Raw genomic sequence first — 17948 nt, 5'->3', positions numbered from 1 at the left:
TGTAACCTCTTGATATTTTACTTCTTCTGATTTTAAAAAATATCTTGGCTACCTTTGTCATTTAGTCTTCTCTACTATATATGCTATGTGTTACGTTAATAGGATGTCAGAAGATATTCGCGCTTACATAACATTGCAACACTTTGATGTATTTTTTGTGAAACATTGTTGTTTCGCTTTTAAAATGTATTTATAGTCTTTTGCGCTTTCCTTAGAGTGCAGATCCTACGACAGTGTACCAAGTCTACAAAATTCGTTAGAAGAAGGATGCCGTTATACATCTAACTTTGATGGTCGCATAAAAGCGGAACCAAAAGAGTTTCCTTTCATGGCGTTAATATATAGTAAAAAAGAAGACTTGATTGATAGAATTTGTGGTGGCACCTTGATTAGCAAAAAATATGTTTTAACATCGGCTTCCACATTCCGCAACAAGGAGTGAGTTTATCCTACGACAGATTTATTGAACGTTTTTACATAACCAACTTCTTCTTTTTCATTCGTAAGTCATCTCGCTAACTGGGTGCGATTGGGAGATTTGGATCATGATATCTATACGGATGATGCTTTGACGCAAGATATTAAAACCAAAAACTATATACCCCATCCTCAATATTACTTTAGCAAGCAGACCTTCTACCATGACATTGCTTTGATTGAGTTGGCAACAGAGGCGGTCTTTAACGATTACGTACGTCCTGCGTGTCTATCTCTAATAGATGGTAATGATTTTCGAGAATTTCTATCTGCCGGCTGGGGCTTTGATCCATCGGAGCCTTCAACCCATTTACATAAAGTGAGATTAGATCGTCTCGATGATGACAAATGTTTTGAAACCATCAAACGCGATCCTTCAGAAAAAGGTATTAGCAATCATACCAACATGTGTATGATTCCTTCTACTGGCGGTAGGGGTACTTGCAATGGAGATGGCGGCGGTCCGCTTTTTCTTAATCATCCCGACTTTCCCTGCCAATTTGTCGTAGTAGGTATTTTGTCATACGGTCAAAGCGTATGCGGAGCTAGAGACTATCCTTCTGTTTTCACCAGAATCAAACCGTATATCGATTGGATACAACGTATCGTTTGGGATTAAATTAAAAAAAAAAAGAATTTAATAAATCTCTAACACATAAATAATAATGAAATGCATTTTTTTAAACAATACCCCATTATATAAGTAAGGAGAAATTTATTCGATGAAGTTTGTTTTATTGTTTTATTTTAAAATTTTGTCGAACCGAAAGTGTGACTTGTTTCTGTACCTTTGGCAATTTCTTGATATAAAGGATTTTACGGTGTGCTTACTTCGGCTTTTATATCATTTGAAAAGTCACTGAAGCTAAAAAAAATTAACAATAAAATGTAAATTGAAAAACAGTTTTCTTTTGAAAAATGTATACTTGTGTACGTGTAATTTCATTTATTTCATTAGGCTACAATTTAAGTATCACCCCTTAATAAGTACTTATGGGCAAACTACAATTCCAGATATTATAGATTATTATTTGTTAATTCAATATCTTACACCATAGCACTTGACTGTACTGTAAACATGTAGGTTGATGAACTCTAACTTACTCGACAATAAGCAAAGTAGAGAAGGATGGGTAGGGAAAATTACAAATCATGGTTACAAACCTTGTGAGCAATAAGTAAAACTAGAGGTGCATAGCTAACCATTGACGAAAATATTAGAGCACATTATATGGGGACGCCAGAGAAGGGACTGAATCTTGGAAAATGAATCTGACAAAGGGATTAAGTGATTGTTCTTTTCTAAAAATTATCGCTTCAGTAGATTAGACAACGCAATAGGTTTAAGTGGTGATCAAAATCTTCTACGTATTTTAGTTAGTTTACTGCTCTCAGTGTGAGCACAGTATACACTGCATACTCAAATCGTATACGCGCATAAAATCTATCTTCTTTTTATACCCTACACCATTTGGGGTGTCGCCAGAAGGACTTAAGATGGTCTCGCCTTTTGTTATACGAATCGATTCAGAATCGTTTACTGGAAGAGTCTAAGCTTGTCTGTCCATCTGTGTTCGTGTCTTCAGCCTACTGGTCGAAATTTTTGATGAAATTTGGTACATTGGCGGGTTTTGATCCAAGGACGCAGGCTACAGAAAATGGTTTGGATCGGTCCTCTTTTCGACTACACCCCATATAACACCTTATTTTGATAACATTGTCGCTTTCAAATTTTTCATACCAATTTAAAATATCGAACTAATATCTCTCAGCGACCTTTGTCGAAAAATCTTCAAAGGGGATTTTCAAAGGGCTCTCGATATAACACACATTTTTTCGGCTATTTTAAGCCGTTCTCAACGTTACGTACGTCCGCAGATGCTCAATATACCATGCTACCCAAGTGGTGTAAGGTATACTTTTCCGCCCTAGAAGCATTCACTTTTCATGAAATACGATTAAGTGAAACAATAAGCGTAGATAGATACAAATTTGATAGAGTTGAATAGTTTTATATCTGATAAACCAACTCTTCTCGTGTAGTATCAAAAATTGGAAGTTTTTCCCCATAAAGGCTTACTTTTATTCAGACTTTTATATAACGTGGGATCCAAAAAATATTTCTCCGTGGTCCGATTCGCAAACCTTTTGCGGTATGCTGGATATGCAATATAAACAAATCTTTTCATTCTCCACCGGATTAGTAATGTCTTCACACACGTCGGCAGGCAAGAGACCAACCCTCGATAGGTTTAGCTGATCAGATTACAGGGAAATTTTGTTTTGTTTAAAACTAAATAATCACTCCCCCAGCTCCAACTTAAAGTTGTTTAAGTTGTTTAAGAGATAAGACGGGCAAAATTAGAAGCTTAACTTAACACTAGAAAGACTGAATCAAAACCAGTCAAAATGCAAGATTGTATTACACATACATTTACAAGCAATAAAGAGGAAGGGGATGCAAATAGAACGAGTAATAAACGCATTTATATCAGGTATACAAAGGCACAAAATCTTAAGCAATCGTACCATAACAAATATTATTGTTTTCAAATTCAAATTAAGAAGAAGTAAAAATGACTTCTGTGGGCAATCTAGTGTTAACTACACATAAGAGAAACGATAAATACAATCGTTTTAATCAATCAGTTAGTTCCAGCTCTTAATCGGATTCATAAGTTCTAAGTACGAAACGGACGTTAGAAAGTAAAACGCCAATCGTCGGGTTAACAATGAAATTCATTTTTAGTACATGGATGCTATGTGTAATGACGACTATGGTTGTAAATGGTACGCATATGAAACGAGAAAGAAAAAGTCTTTCACTTTTTAAAAGAAAATAAATTGCATACCATATAATGTTGTTGTTAGTTTCTCTTTCACACCAAGCTAATGAATGTGCTTCTAACAGTGAATGCTTACCCATCGCCGATTGTCCCCTTATCCGAGATAATTTTAATTTAATCAAAAGGAAACCCTACTGCAATTTGGATCATCCCGGTGCACACGTATGCTGTAGAAGATCATCACAAAATTACACGGAACCGAAATATGTTGATTTCCGCGTTGTAAGAGGTATAGTAATTTATTTGTTTGTTCACGCTTTTCAATATTTCGCAGGGTAAGTAAAATGGGTAGATTAGCTCTACAAATCTAGCCTCAGTACCGTCCATGAGTAGCAAAGCTCATGTCTGTCTCTCCATTCCCCTGCGTGCAGACCTTACGATTATAAGCTCGACATTTATTCTGGGAAAATCAATTTGACTTTTTTCTTAATCAAAGATCAAATTGAGAAAGAGAATTGAAAATCAAAGAGAATTTCCTCGATCAACCGTATTATGTGAAAGAGCAAGTACACCGCTAAATAATCGAGCTTCCACCACTGTTGTTGATAACAATAACTTCAAAGACTCTCATGTATTGTTTATGAAACATTTTTACTTCACTTTTGAGATGTATTTGTTGTCTCTTACATTTTGCTCAGAGTGCAGATCCTACGACGATATACCAAGTCTTCAAAATCCAATAGGAGCAGGATGTAATTATACATCTGGCTTTGTTGGTCGCGTAAAAGCGGAATCTAAAGAGTTTCCTTTTGTGGCAGTAATATATAACAAAAGAAGAGAGACAGGTGGCCGGCTTTGTAGCGGTGCATTGATTAGCAAAAAATATGTTTTAACATCTGCTTACTGTTTCCTCGCCAGCCGGTAAGTTGATCGTACAATAGATTTATGGAACGATTTTATATAGCAAACTGCTTCCTTTACATTCCTAAGTCCTGCGCTAAGCTGGGTGCGTTTAGGTGACTTGGATTATACTACTAATACGGATGATGCTTTGCCGCAAGATATTCAAGTCAAAAATTTTATACCTCACCGTCATTATAACTCCACAAGACTAATTAAATACCATGATATTGCGTTGATTGAAATGGCAAACGAGGCCATATTAAACGATTACGTACGTCCTGCATGTCTGTCTCTACTGGACGGCAACGATTTTCAACAATTTCTGACTGCCGGCTGGGGCTATCCCTCGTCAGAACCGTCATCCCATTTACATAAAGCGAAATTAAATCGTCTCGATGATGACATATGTTTTGGAAAACTCAGACGCCATCATTTGGAAAGAGGAATTAACAATCGTACAAATATCTGTGCGAACGGTGCTTGTGGCGGGGGCGGCGGTAGTCCACTGTTTGTTAATCATCCCGACTTTCCCTGTCAATTCCTTATAGTAGGTATTGGGTCATTCAGTCAAGATGCTTGCAGCAGCTCAGGTAATCCAACTGTTTACACCAGAATCAAATTATATATCGATTGGATACAACGCATCGTTTGGGATTAAATTTAAAAAAAAAAAAATTATTTGTACACATCCCTTGAAATGCATTTTTGTAACTGAACACAATTGTATATATATGTTGCCCACTTGATCGATAAATTTTCTTGTGTTTTACTTTGGAATTTCATCAAAAGGAAATTACGACGTTTCCTATATGCGTATATAAATCACATCATAATTCTTAGTCAGACAATTTTTTTTCCTTTTTTTAATTGCATTTAAGTTACATTGCTTTATATGTTTTATATAAATTCTAAATGATCGGATTAACTACGGGGAAATTTTCTTGGGCTTAAAAGTAATCAATTGCTCTCAGATTTCCAACCACAAATTGTTTAAGAGATAAATCGTGCCAAGCTAAGAGCTTAACTTAACTGAACCTACTAGATGCGATATAAACAATTGTTTTAATTAATCAGTTAGTTTCAGTCCCCCACCGGACTCACCAGTATTAAACACGAAGCGGACGTTGGGAAGTAAAAATCGAATTGTCGAGATTAGCAATGAAGTTAATCTTTAGTCCATGGATGCTATGTGCCATGACTTTTACGATCGTAAGTGGTACGTATGCGAAACTAGAAGTTCTTCGCAGAAGTATTTCCCAGAAATAAAAAGTGTTTTAAGGCGTTCTACGCCTTCAAAGAAAATTATTTGTATAATATAACTTTGTTGTTCTTGTTGTTTTTGTTATTGTTGATTCCGCATCATAAAGCTAATGAATGCGGTCTTAGCACTGAATGTAGACCTATAGCCGATTGTCCCTTTATTCGAGATAATTTCAATTTAATCAAAAGGAAACGCTATTGCAATTTGGATCGTCCCGGTGCACACGTATGCTGTCGGAAATCATCACAAAATCTTACGCAATCGAAATCTGTTGATTTGCCTATTGTCAGAGGTATAGTAATTAAATCCTATATTGATAATCTTAAGGTCTATAAATCTTTCGTAAATATCTTTCATGAGCATGGGAAGAACAATCCTTGCCCTTGCATCTGCAAACATTACATTTATGAACTAAACATTTATTGTGGGACAATCAATTTGACTTGTTTCTCTCACTTCTGTCGTCAGAAGAGAAAGAGAGTTGAGAAAAGCAAATTGAAAGAGAATTTAAAATCAAATAGAATTTCTTCGACTCAAGGTATTATATGCAAGAGCAAGCAGTTCACTTGCTGTTAATTAGCATTGCCTTAACCACTGTTTCTGTTGATAACAGAAAACTCAAAGATCTCTGAGATTTTGCTTTATATCTTATTTTGAAAAGTATCTTGGCCGCCTTTGCCATTTACTTTTCTCTAAGTTAGAATTGTGACAAAAGATATGCACGCTTACATAGCATGTTTTGCTTGCTACGCTCTCATTTACATTTTATGAAACATTTCTGCTTTACTTCTAAGATATATTTATAGTCTATTGCGCTTTCCTTAGAGTGCAGATCCTACGACAGTCTACCAAGTCTACAAAATCCTCTAGGAGAAGGATGTCATTACAAATCAAACATAGTTGGTCGAGTAAAAGCGGAACCTAAAGAGTTTCCTTTTATAGTATTAATATACCGTAAAGATGGCAACATGTTTAGTCAGTTTTGCGTTGGTACTTTGATTAGCAAAGAATACGTTTTGACATCTGCTCACTGCTTCCTCTACGGCACGTGAGTTTATCGTGCTATCGATTTATTGAACGCTTTCACATAATAAATCACTTTCTTTTCATTCCTAAGTCTTCGCCCTAACTGGGTGCGTATAGGAGAATTAGATTATGACAGTGAGACAGATGATGCTTCCCCGGAAGATATTGCAATCAAAAATTTTATACCTCATCATCAATATTATTCCACTGGACTGTTTCGATACAATGATATTGGTTTGATTCAATTGGCAAAAGAAATCACCTTTGACGATTACGTACGTCCTGCCTGCCTATCACCTGCAGATGACAATCATTTTCAACAATTTCTATTTGCCGGTTGGGGTTATCGTTACTCAGTGCCTTCTTCCCATTTGCTGAAAGTGAAACTAGATCGTCTTGCCGATCACAGATGTAGCGAAATGTTCAGCCATCTATTGGAGAAAGGTATTAACAATCGCACACATACGTGCGCCATCCCTTCTACTGGCGATTTCGGTACTTGTGATGAAGCTGGTCCACTTATTGTTAATCATCCCGAGTTTCCCTGTCAATACCTCGTCGTGGGCATTATGTCATTCGGTCACAGTGTTTGCGGAACTAAGAACGATCCATCTGTTTACACCAGAGTCAAACCGTATACCGATTGGATACAACGTATCGTTTGGAATTAAATTAGAAAAGAATTAAAAAGAAATTAATAAATTACTCACACATAAATAGTATTATTTTTACGTGGAATACTTAAATTTTCTTTGTATGACTAAGAAATCTCGTCAAATCGAAATCATCGTCTTATGCGTACAGAAAATTTTTCCGCTTTTTTGTTTTTTTTTTTTTTTGTATATAAATGTCTCGAGCAAGTGAAGCCACAACAAACCAGAGCAGCATACATCATCCCGCCTTAACTTAGACACAAATAATACGTCTATGCGTTCAGGACTTTTTTTTTTTAATGCGGAAAGATCGATTACTTTTTTGATTGTGTTCATACGGAGGAAGGTTACGACAAGACGCCGGGACTAAATTAAGCTACACAAAGAATAAAAAGTTTCCTTGCATCGATTCAAGCGCATGAATGAGGCACACCTGTATACGTTGGAGTCCAAAAAAAAAAATAAACCAAAGTGATCCAAATCCACTACCATTAAATTTTTTGCTCAAACGCTACTATGAATTTTCATCATAAAATATTAAAAAATACGATTTTTTCCAAAGGACTTACTTCTACCTACGGGATTACTTATATGGAACGACGCCCAGAAATAGACCTACGTGGTTCAAATTAGGTTCACTTAATTTTTTCTTATCTAATTACTATTATTCATTACAAAAAAATTAACAGTTAGGCTGCATGGGGCAAAAAAGGGTTTACGTTTCGTGACAATCCTTACATGGTGGCGGTAGCCAAAAAAAACAGACCAACCTGATCCAAATACGGTAAGACAGATTTCTTTGTCAATTTGTTCTTATGAGGTAGTTTTCACCGTGAACTATTGGAAATTTGACCTAATTACCATAAAAAGATTCAATTTCTGTAAGAACGGTTGGTTCTCTGCAAGGGGTTGCAAACAATCGAACCAACCGGTCCAAAGCTTTCACACTAATTTGGAATGCTGAAATACTACTACTTAGTCAATTTTACGGAGAAGTTTCGAAAATTGCAACTTTTTCTTATACAACGTCCTGTTTTAAAAAGTCGTTAAGTCGAAAAAGCGAACAGATCCAAATCATTTACTTAGAACAAAGTGCATCTTTGTACCAAATTTTATCAAAATTCTTCAAAAATTGCGATCTTCAGCTTGAACACAAAAATACATGGACAGGTATTAGATAGACAGACAGGTTTAGATCGATTGAGAAAATGATTCCAAATGAATCGGTGTAATAAGAGGTGGACCTATCTTCTGGCCCTTGCGGGGTTTTACATACGCGCACTAGCAGGACTACTGGAAATTTTTAACTTAAAAATTTTCTTTCTCAAAATACTCGCTACCTCGCTCGCTTTAACTCTTTTTTTCTTTTTATTAAAAGTAATAATAGATTCATTGATTGAGGCGAAATACAAAAATACTTGTGGGAAAATACTATATATCGATATATACTATATTTCGATGTTGAAAATTTCAATAAATTTTATTGATGCATAAACAACGTCAACATCGTCATTATTTCTGTAATTCCACGCAATCACAAAAATTCTCTGGTAAAAGAGAAAATTCCAACCAATCATCTCTTACCGAGCTACCGCATGCATTATGCAAAGAGGAAATTTAAGAAAAAAACATGAAGCTTACTGAAGAAAACACTTGACAATCAAAGACCCGTTATCTTAAAAGAAATTTCTAACAAATGATCTCAAATCTTTTTGTATTTGAAAATTGTCGCCAACGGGCGGGCAAGTCCCAATCTCCGTAGTTAAGACTTATATTATTGTACACTTTAATGAAAATCAATCTCTCAACTAGATGTAAACATGAAGGTGTGCGTGCGTTCATCGTGGGGAATCCACAGGTAAATCTGGTTACATTTTTTTCCCGTTTAATTTTACCTTCGATTACATATACAGTTTTTGTGTATGTTTGTCTGTTTCATACAAAAACAAGACAGACAATCATTATATTTTACATCTTTTTTTTTATTTTTTGTTGCTTTTCAATACTGAATGATTTGAGTAATTAAAGCTAGTGACTTAACTTTTTTTCCTCTCTTCTCATTAAATATTTATAAGGCACAACTATGACTTATGCTTTATACATTGAATAATTTATATGCATTAAATTGCATTTACATTTAAATCTCCAAAAGTCTGAATGGTTTTGTGTACATTTTCTTCTTGAATACAACCTTGCGTACATCTTCTTAGTAAATCGTCTCTTTTTTGCGACCCTAGCCAGCCCGGATGCAATGTAAACAATTATTTTAATCAATTAATTTCAAACCTCCGTCGGATTGATAGGTTCTTACTACAACAACAGAGAAATTTTGTTGGTTTCAAAACTAATTAATTACTCTCCCAGCTCCCATCGTAAGTTGTTTAAGTTGTTTGAAGCAAAGCACAGGCAAAGTCATAAACTTATCAGTTACTTCAAGCTCAATCAGTTAGTTTCAGCTCTCAGCTGAGTTAATAGGTTCTGAATACGAAACGGACATTGGCAAATAAACAACAACAAGGTTTAAATGGCCGCGTTAGCAATAAAACTGTTCTTGAATCCATGGATGCTGTGTACAACAATTATTACGATCGCAAGTGGTACGCATACAAAATGGGAAAGGAAGTCTTTCGCAGAAACAAAAATTTTTTAAGGTTTTTTGTTTTGAAATGAAATGAATTATATAATATCATGTTGTTGTTGTTGTTGTTATTTTCTCATGAAGCTAATGAATGTGCTCTTAACAGTGAATGCGTACCAATAGCCGATTGTCCGCTTATTCGAGATAATTTCAATTTAATCAAAAGAAAGCCCTACTGCAATTTGGATCGTCTTGGTGCACACGTATGCTGTAGGAAATCATCACCAAAACCAAAAATTGTCGATTTGAGTATTGTGAGAGGTAATTAACTTGTTCAATGATAATCTTAAACAGAATTAGTCCGTCTGCGTTCAAGCAATACGATTGCAATTCCAATCCATTATCAATGGTTCATCTAACGGCCGGGGAGAGAGAAAGAGAATTTAAAACGTAATTGAAAGAGAATTGAAAATCAATAGAATTTTGTGAAAGTGCAAGCATAGTTAAATGGCGGTTAGTTAACACCGCTTCCACCGCTGTTATCGATAACAGGAGATTCATAGATTCCTGGGCGTTTACTTCTTCTTATTTTAATAAATATCTCGGCCGCCTTTGCCATTTACTTTTCTCTGCCATACATAATATATGTAACGTTAGAAATGTGTCATAAGATATTTACGCTTACATAGCGTGTTTTGCTTGCAACGCTCTCATGTTTATGTTTATGTAACATTTTAGCTTCACTTTTGAGATACATTTATAGTCTCGTGCGTTTTCTTTAGAGTGCAGATTCTACGACACTCTACCAAATATACAAAATCCAGCAGAAGAGGGATGTCAATATATCCGCAATAGCAATTTGTCTGCATCTAACATAGTTGGTCGCATAAAAGCCGAACCTAGAGAGTTTCCTTTTATTGCGTTGATATACGCGGTAGAAGGTAGCAGAGCTGGTCAATTTTGTAGCGGTACTTTGATTAGTAAAAAATATGTTTTGACATCCGCTTTTTGTGCCCTCAGCGGTCGGTGAGTTTGTCGTGCGGTAAATTTATTGAACATTTTTACGTAACGCCCTACTTTCTTTTCATACCTAAGTATTCGGCCAAGCCGAGTGCGTTTAGGCGAATTGGATTACAGCACTAATACTGATGACGCTGTGATACAAGATTATGAAATCAAAAACATTATACCCCATCATGAATATCGCTCCACAACACTAAATAAATACAACAATATTGCTTTGATTGAGATGGCAAACGAGGCCTTCTTTAACGATTACGTACGTCCTGCTTGTCTATCTCTAATAGATGATAATAATTTTCGCCAATTTGTGACTGCCGGCTGGGGCTATCCTCCATCACAACCGTCAGGCCATTTACATAAAGTGAAATTGGATCGTCTCGATGATGAGAAATGTTTCGGAAAAGTGAAACGCTCTCATTTGGAAAAAGGAATTAACAATCGTACAAATATGTGTGCGATCGGTGCTTGTGATGCCGGTGGCGGTAGTCCACTTTTTGTTAATCATCCCGACTTTCCCTGTCAATTTCTGTTAGTAGGTATTATGTCGTTCGCTCACGAGATTTGCGGAAGTATCAATGATCCAACTGTTTACACCAAACTCAAATTATATGTCGAATGGATACAACGCATTGTTTGGAAGTGAATGATAAAAAAAAAAAACTATTTACAACTTGCTTACACATAAATAATAACATTTACAATATCGCAAACATTGAAACACGTCTTTGTAACTAAGCAGAATTGTACGTCTATGGCATACTTCATGGGTAAGTTTTTTTGTTTTACTTCAAAATTTGGTCAAAGAAGAAAAGCGACTTGCTTTTGTATCTCTGGCAAGATCTTAATACAAAGAGCCATCATAGCTTACTGTGGTCTTTGTATTATTAAATATTTTAATGGAATCTTGAATGTGTTGCGTATTACAAACACGGGAACGTTCTTCATTTCTAAAAATTAATGTTCGATTAAATTGCAAATGGTAGCCAAATCTTCGGCATATTTTGTAGTTGCCCACCACACATATCATATTATAATTCTCTTACGTAAGGAAGTCTTTTCTTGCTTTTGTTTTATTTATTGTAAATTGCTTTAAATTTACTTTTGTATGCCAATGTCTCGAGCAAGTGAAGCTCTCCTAAGGATAAGTTCGTAAGTAACTTTTTTATGCTCTTTACACGACACGGTTGCTACCATTGAATCTCTAGAATATTGAAGCGAATAACAACGTGACACTTGCTCAACATTTGCCAATCGTGCTCTCTTAGCTAAGATTGTAATTAATGAATAAAAATGAGTACAAGAAAGGATATAAGAGATTAGATATTCCTTGCATGTACGCAATCATGCAAACGCTGTTACATTCAATTGAATTTATTTTAATAACTTTTTGTCAATTGATTGACATTTCCATAAATGCATTTATTAGCCTTCTTCCGAACACATATATCCTAATCGAAGGAACCTGTTAATCCCGTTTTCTCTCTATCCCTACTCCTTCCTTTATTGCTCCACAAATCCGGTTTTCTTTTTCTCAATCATCCTCTCAATCATTGAATTCTGCCTCGGTTTACTTTTTCTAGTTAGTTTGGTACTTTCCTTTTTATTAGAACATAAATTTTTGCATTGCCTTCGGCTTTAACCAACAATTTCACAATGCTCGAATATTTCGACATCACTCAGCACATTATTTGAATCATTACAATTAATTATTACGAGTTGCAATAATACACTCGATAACAAAACCATACAAATAAAAATACACGTAAAAGTTACGTAAGATTTTTGATGAAATGATATCAAGGGAGGAAAGGCGCCACGTTTTTTTCGATGCAGAAAATCTGTGAAAAATTATAGATTCATTAAATATTGGAAATTCAAAAAAAAAAAAAAACCTGTAGTGCAGTGTAGTTTACTTCTAATAACTGAAATCGTTCTGGGATTTTCTGACGAATCTCACATCAAAAAAGTATCTAAAAATTAAAAATTCTTCCAAAATATACGATAAATAAAAGAGTCAGCTCACCACTATTCCATTCAGGCTACGCTTGCCTCTTCGGTTTATGAAATGTTTTCTATTGTGTGAAGGCTTATGAAAATATGTGTGGGCTCCGTTGTGACGGCCCGTCACAAGCACTAAAAAAGCACATCGAAAAATTATTTACCACCAGGAATAACACAATTTCCTATGGAATCACTCCTTTGTGTTCGCATCAATACTAGCACATGAAGAGAACAAGGTCGAAGCTCGAAAATGAAACCTAGTTAACATCATACATAATTAATGTCCCCAATTTCATAGATCAGATATTGACTTTTTGTTAGAAATTCTTTCCTGCGGAACGCTCGTCTTGGACGTACGGTGTAGTCATTTTTTTTTTTTTTTTGATTAATTATACGTTTGTTTTGTTTAGTAAATTGTTTAATGTATGCATTCATTTATTTATAAACTTATTTGTCTCTTGACAAAAACACAATATAAGACAGTAATAAGATGTAATCACTTGACTAACAGCGACAAACAGCGAACTGACTTTGAGAGAAGAGAAACAAGTAAAGTTTTAGATTGATTTATAAAAAAAAAAAAATCGGTGAAAATTGGATTCATTAATTTAATTAAAGTTATTTCGAAGGAAAAAAAATCAAATTTTGAGAAAAATTATTGTAATAATAATAATATGTAACCGTATTATTGTCAATTGAAAAATTGAATCAATTTCATAAACACTATCAACATCTCGATTATTGTTGCAATTTTCTGCTGTTGCACAGACAAACTGCTGGCTAGAGGAAAGGCAAAAGTAAAAGGAAAGAACTTTAAAACTAATCAAGAAAAGCTTGCTTGAGCGATATTAAATACGGTGTCGTACACCTATCTCAAACCATTCTACCATAAAAATAGCATCGTCGATGTTTTCTCATCATTAAAGTCAACTACACTTGAAAGGGTTTCGAAAGTATTGCCAGTGAGAAAGCATAAGAATCGCAATACCCGCAGTTAACATTTATATTATATTATTGCATACATTAATCAAACATAATCAATCTGATATCAATCTAAATATAACCATGAAAGTGTACATTCATCGTAGGAAATCATCAGCCAAGTCAAGTTTATATAAGTTAACAGCACACACCATGGCCATCTCAACAATCCCATATCGATTGCATTTAACATCAAAGGTATTGAGGGTCGCAGGGATTTCATCAATATTGCTGATAATTGCACGGGAAATAGGTGTCCAAATAATATCAACTCCATCTATATCAATTGCACAAATAGAATATATAATCATTGTCTGGATAATAGATAAGATAAAGACATCCGCTATGGCAAAGCAAGCCCCTTAGCTGATTCAGAAAATTCCGGATTAAAGCGAAAATATATCTTAGAGCAGAGTAAAGCTATAAATTAAATCTTAACCGTAAATCTATTGTTTTTGTCGTACACAACTCAGAACATTGGGCATAACATTGCCTATCGATCATGATCGTCGACACTACAATTCTTATGAAGATGCCAAAACTCTTGGATAGCCTCAAAAGACGTGAAAAAAGATGGGAAAAAGTACTAGCAGTCTCTGATTCATCGGCGTCTCTGCTTTGTGTTTTAAATACATTTTCGAATCAAGAACGTTAAGCGCCTTGTTGTAAAGTGCCAATAAAAATAAAGAGATTTACGGTAAATAAAAAATATTTTTTTAAATGAAATCTCAACCCGAGAAACTGGTTATTATCTCTCTCTCTCTCTCTCTCTCTCTCTCTCTCGCTCTTTTTCTGTCCCTGTCTTTGTCTCCGCCTATCCAATACGCTTAAAAGAAAGTAAAGACCTTCTTCTCTTTTTCTTGTTCCTATCTTTAGTGTTTCTTCCTCTTATTGAAACGAGGTAAATAATTATATTCTTTAAATGATATATGACATATAATTTTCCTTCCTCTCGTCGCATTATCGAACAATAGCCTTTACTCCTCTATACATATACGTAGCTTTATACTTAGCTACTTATGAATTCTATATTTGCTCCAAAGCCTGAACGATTTCCGTGACAATTTTTTACAGAGAAATTTTATTGGGTTTAAACTAATGAATTGCTCTTACACCTCTTTACAAGTTGCTTGAGTTGTTTAAGAGATAAGACGCGCAAAGTTAAAAGCTTAACTTAACTAAACGCGGGACTGCCGCTATAAACAATTGTTTTAGTCAATCAGTTATGTTCAACTCTCGACTGAATTCATAAGTTCTTAATACGAAGCGAAGAAAGCAAATCATCGGTAGCTCTAGATGAGTGGGTTAGCAATGAAATTAATATTTAGCCCATGGATGCTTTGTGCAATGACTATTACGGTTGTAAGTGGTGCGTGTACGAACCGGGAAAGGAGGTCTTTCTCAAAAATAAAGAATGTTTTACGAATTTTGCTTTGAAATGAAATGAATTATATAATATCATGTTGTTGTTGTTGTTGTCGTTATTTTCTCACAAAGCTAATGAATGTGCTCTTAACAGTGAATGTAGACCTATAGCCGATTGTCCCCTTATCCGAGATAGTTTCAATTTGATCAAAAGGAAACCCTACTGCAATTTGGATCGTCCCGGTGCACACGTATGCTGTAGAAGATCATCACAAAATTATACGCAACCGAAATATGTTGATTTCCGTGTTATACGAGGTATAGTAACTAATTTGTTTATTGATGTTTTTCAATATATCTCAGGGTAAGTGAGATGGGAAGAATAGCCTTCCTAAGTACCTTCCATGAGCATAAATAGCAAAACCCATGTCTGTCTGTTTACGATTATGAGGAGAAGGAGATTTGAGGAGAAGGATTCTAGGAAGATGAATTTGACTCTTTCCTTAATTAAAAATCAATACGAAAGAGAATTGAAAATCAAAGAGAATTTACGCAAGAGCGAGTGATTAAATTGCTGTTAACTAACTGCGCTAGTAATGTTATTGATAACAGAAAATGCACAAAAAGTCCTGAGATTTGACGACTTCTTAACTTTTCTAGACATATTTGCTTCATTTTTGAGATATTTTTATAGCCTATCGCGTTTTTCGTAGAGTGCAGATCCTACGACAGTGTGCCAAGTCTTCAAAATGCACTAGGCGAAGAGTGTCGTTATACGTCTAACATAGTTGGCCGCGTAAAAGTTGAATCTAAAGAGTTTCCTTTTATGGCATTATTGTACCGCAAAGATGGGGAGAGAGAGAATTTTACTCGGCTGTGTAGCGGTACTTTGATTAGCAAAAAATATATTTTAACATCCGCCCACTGTTTCTCTCGCTACGAGTGAGTTTACAATACAGTAAATTTATTGAATATTTTCACATAACATAAACTACTTTCTACTTTTCATTCATAAGTTCTCACCCTAATTGGGCGCGTTTAGGAGATTTGGATTATAATACAAATAGAGACGATGCTTTACCGCAGAATATTGAAATCAAGCATTATACACTTCACCGTGAATATTACAAGGCTAAACTAGCTAGATACAATGATATAGCTTTGGCTGAACTGGCGCAAGAAGCCATCTTTAACGATTACGTACGTCCTGCTTGCCTGTCTCTAATGTTAGATGCTAATGATTTTCAAGAATTTCTGATTGCTGGCTGGGGCTGGAGTTCTCCTGAGTCGGAACCTTCATCCCATTTACATAAGATGAAATTCGATCGTCTCGATGATGAGAAATGTTTTGAAATATACCGGTACCGTTTGGAAAAAGGTATTAACAATCGTACACATACGTGCGCGATCCCTTCTACAGGTGATGTCGGTATATGTAACGGTGATGGTCCACTTTTTGTTACCCATCCAGAGTTTCCCTGTCAATTTCTTGTAGTAGGTTATTTTTCGTTCCGTCACGATGTTTGCGGATCTAAAGATGATCCAGATGTTTACACCAGAATCAGATTATACACCGATTGGATACAAAGTATCGTTTGGAATTAAATTTAAAAAAAGAAAAAAGTTTTTTAGAAAATTACTTACACTTAAAAATATCACATTTCATATCATTTTAAATACAAATTTGTAACCACACGTATGTATATGCAACACTTGATGGATAAATATTTCATCATTTCAATTTGAGATTTGGTCGAGCAGAAATTGCGATTTGCTTTTGTGTCTTTACCAAGTTTCGCTTACTTTAGCTTTTATATCTTTTAATCTTAAGATAAATCGTAACTGAAGCGCATGAAAATCGGCATTAAAATGTAAATTGAAGATAAGTTTCGTTTTAATAAATAAATATTTATATGCACTTATCGTACAACAAATCATTAAGCATTTATATGGAATTTTAAAGGCGTTACGTAATGCAAACACGACCAAATTATTTTTTTCTTAAAAAGGACGTCTTACTAGATTACACAACGCAAAAGGTCAAATGATATTCAAATCTTCTGCACATTTTAGTTGCGTTGGTGCTCTCAGTGTGTGTGAGGCACTATGTGCCTACACATATCATTATATCATGACTCTATGATACGTAAGGAAGTCCTTTTTTCTTTTTGTATTATTTATCGTAAATTGTTTTAAATTTCTTTTATATGTAAATGTCTCGAGCAGTTAAAGCAATTCATGCTGATAACCTACGTAGGTTATTCTCACATCATCGTTGTTACAGTTGAATCTGTAAGATATCTAAACGAATGACAACGTGACTCTTGCTACTCCAATCCATAATTGTGCCCTCGTAGCCAATAGTATGATTAGTAAATAAATATTAGTACAAGAAAGAGCATAACAGACCAGTGCTAAGTCTAACGAGCTTCGATATATTTCTTGCATTTATTTAACCATGCAGTGGCCGTTACATTCTTTTGATTTTTCGCCATTCTTACTTTATTCAATTCCCCATGTCGTTTCGTAGCAATTGGTTGACACAAAGCTGCTAATCCTGGCTATAGCTTTTTCTATCACTGTTCCTCCGCTTTATTATTTAATAAATTTCTTTCCTTATCGACCCTTCTCTTAAACTCGTTCTTAGTTTTCTGTTTTGAGTTTGCTTAGTTAAGCGGGGCAGGCGTTAAGGCTCGCAAAGAATTTTTTATCTTGTCTTAGCTTGAGAACTTGGTTCTGACCTATGCAAGCGCAATTTTACAGTGTTTACATTTTCATCTACTCAGCAAGTAGCTTAAATCTTTGATATTCCTCTTACCTTGGCCTCCCACATAGCGTACCGTAAGTCATATCGATTGAAGTCTATCGAATAAGACGAACGGACAGTGAAGTGA

At 35.1% G+C, this 17948-nt stretch overlaps 5 protein-coding genes across 7 annotated transcripts; all 5 read left to right on the top strand.

The window, feature by feature from the left end:
* Nucleotides 1-161: 161 nt before the first annotated feature.
* On the top strand, nt 162-1104 carry LOC119639485 (serine protease snake-like). The gene is made up of 2 exons (XM_038036894.1): nt 162-438; nt 508-1104. The coding sequence occupies exons 1-2, from the start codon at nt 329-331 to the stop codon at nt 1094-1096; spliced, it is 699 nt and encodes a 232-aa protein (XP_037892822.1). The 5' UTR covers nt 162-328; the 3' UTR covers nt 1097-1104.
* A 2231-nt stretch (nt 1105-3335) lies between these two features.
* Nucleotides 3336-4824, top strand: LOC119639296 (melanization protease 1-like). Its single transcript, XM_038036594.1, has 3 exons — nt 3336-3552; nt 3962-4184; nt 4254-4824. Exons 1-3 carry the CDS (start codon nt 3336-3338, stop codon nt 4822-4824), a joined length of 1011 nt encoding a protein of 336 aa, XP_037892522.1.
* A 484-nt stretch (nt 4825-5308) lies between these two features.
* LOC119639521 (serine protease easter-like) lies at nt 5309-7228 on the top strand. The gene is made up of 4 exons (XM_038036953.1): nt 5309-5382; nt 5534-5719; nt 6253-6475; nt 6545-7228. The coding sequence occupies exons 1-4, from the start codon at nt 5325-5327 to the stop codon at nt 7122-7124; spliced, it is 1047 nt and encodes a 348-aa protein (XP_037892881.1). The 5' UTR covers nt 5309-5324; the 3' UTR covers nt 7125-7228.
* Nucleotides 7229-9552: 2324 nt separating this feature from the next.
* On the top strand, nt 9553-11353 carry LOC119639465 (melanization protease 1-like). 2 transcript variants are annotated; one of them, XM_038036861.1, is made up of 4 exons: nt 9553-9703; nt 9829-10005; nt 10467-10710; nt 10780-11353. In XM_038036861.1, the coding sequence occupies exons 1-4, from the start codon at nt 9631-9633 to the stop codon at nt 11348-11350; spliced, it is 1065 nt and encodes a 354-aa protein (XP_037892789.1). In that variant the 5' UTR covers nt 9553-9630; the 3' UTR covers nt 11351-11353. The 2 variants fall into 2 exon arrangements, with proteins under 2 accessions (XP_037892789.1, XP_037892790.1); XM_038036862.1 differs by having other exon boundaries at nt 9575-9703; nt 9851-10005.
* Nucleotides 11354-14867: 3514 nt separating this feature from the next.
* LOC119639484 (serine protease snake-like) lies at nt 14868-16692 on the top strand. 2 transcript variants are annotated; one of them, XM_038036892.1, is made up of 4 exons: nt 14868-15058; nt 15187-15372; nt 15768-15996; nt 16071-16692. In XM_038036892.1, the coding sequence occupies exons 1-4, from the start codon at nt 14986-14988 to the stop codon at nt 16657-16659; spliced, it is 1077 nt and encodes a 358-aa protein (XP_037892820.1). In that variant the 5' UTR covers nt 14868-14985; the 3' UTR covers nt 16660-16692. The 2 variants fall into 2 exon arrangements, with proteins under 2 accessions (XP_037892820.1, XP_037892821.1); XM_038036893.1 differs by having other exon boundaries at nt 15749-15996.
* Nucleotides 16693-17948: the final 1256 nt, after the last annotated feature.

Source organism: Glossina fuscipes, unplaced genomic scaffold (assembly GCF_014805625.2).
Source record: "Glossina fuscipes isolate IAEA_lab_2018 unplaced genomic scaffold, Yale_Gfus_2 112, whole genome shotgun sequence".
In the NCBI taxonomy this organism is placed as follows: Eukaryota; Metazoa; Arthropoda; class Insecta; order Diptera; family Glossinidae; genus Glossina; species Glossina fuscipes.
Note: the sequence above shows the minus strand (reverse complement) of the source record. Positions and strands in the feature narration are given on the sequence as shown.

Bases quoted from the DNA above. Each gene is read 5' to 3' on its own strand.
- LOC119639485 (XM_038036894.1), top strand. From the start codon at position 329: ATGGCGTTAATATATAGTAAAAAAGAAGACTTGATTGATAGAATTTGT. The intron at 439-507 runs GTGAGTTTATCC...TTCATTCGTAAG, and splicing joins TCCACATTCCGCAACAAGGA to TCATCTCGCTAACTGGGTGC.
- LOC119639296 (XM_038036594.1), top strand. From the start codon at position 3,336: ATGTTGTTGTTAGTTTCTCTTTCACACCAAGCTAATGAATGTGCTTCT. The intron at 3,553-3,961 runs GTATAGTAATTT...CATTTTGCTCAG, and splicing joins TGATTTCCGCGTTGTAAGAG to AGTGCAGATCCTACGACGAT. The intron at 4,185-4,253 runs GTAAGTTGATCG...TACATTCCTAAG, and splicing joins TACTGTTTCCTCGCCAGCCG to TCCTGCGCTAAGCTGGGTGC.
- LOC119639521 (XM_038036953.1), top strand. From the start codon at position 5,325: ATGAAGTTAATCTTTAGTCCATGGATGCTATGTGCCATGACTTTTACG. The intron at 5,720-6,252 runs GTATAGTAATTA...CGCTTTCCTTAG, and splicing joins TGATTTGCCTATTGTCAGAG to AGTGCAGATCCTACGACAGT. The intron at 6,476-6,544 runs GTGAGTTTATCG...TTCATTCCTAAG, and splicing joins CACTGCTTCCTCTACGGCAC to TCTTCGCCCTAACTGGGTGC.
- LOC119639465 (XM_038036861.1), top strand. From the start codon at position 9,631: ATGGCCGCGTTAGCAATAAAACTGTTCTTGAATCCATGGATGCTGTGT. The intron at 9,704-9,828 runs GTACGCATACAA...TTTCTCATGAAG, and splicing joins AATTATTACGATCGCAAGTG to CTAATGAATGTGCTCTTAAC. The intron at 10,711-10,779 runs GTGAGTTTGTCG...TTCATACCTAAG, and splicing joins TTTTGTGCCCTCAGCGGTCG to TATTCGGCCAAGCCGAGTGC.
- LOC119639484 (XM_038036892.1), top strand. From the start codon at position 14,986: ATGAGTGGGTTAGCAATGAAATTAATATTTAGCCCATGGATGCTTTGT. The intron at 15,059-15,186 runs GTGCGTGTACGA...TTTCTCACAAAG, and splicing joins GACTATTACGGTTGTAAGTG to CTAATGAATGTGCTCTTAAC. The intron at 15,373-15,767 runs GTATAGTAACTA...CGTTTTTCGTAG, and splicing joins TGATTTCCGTGTTATACGAG to AGTGCAGATCCTACGACAGT.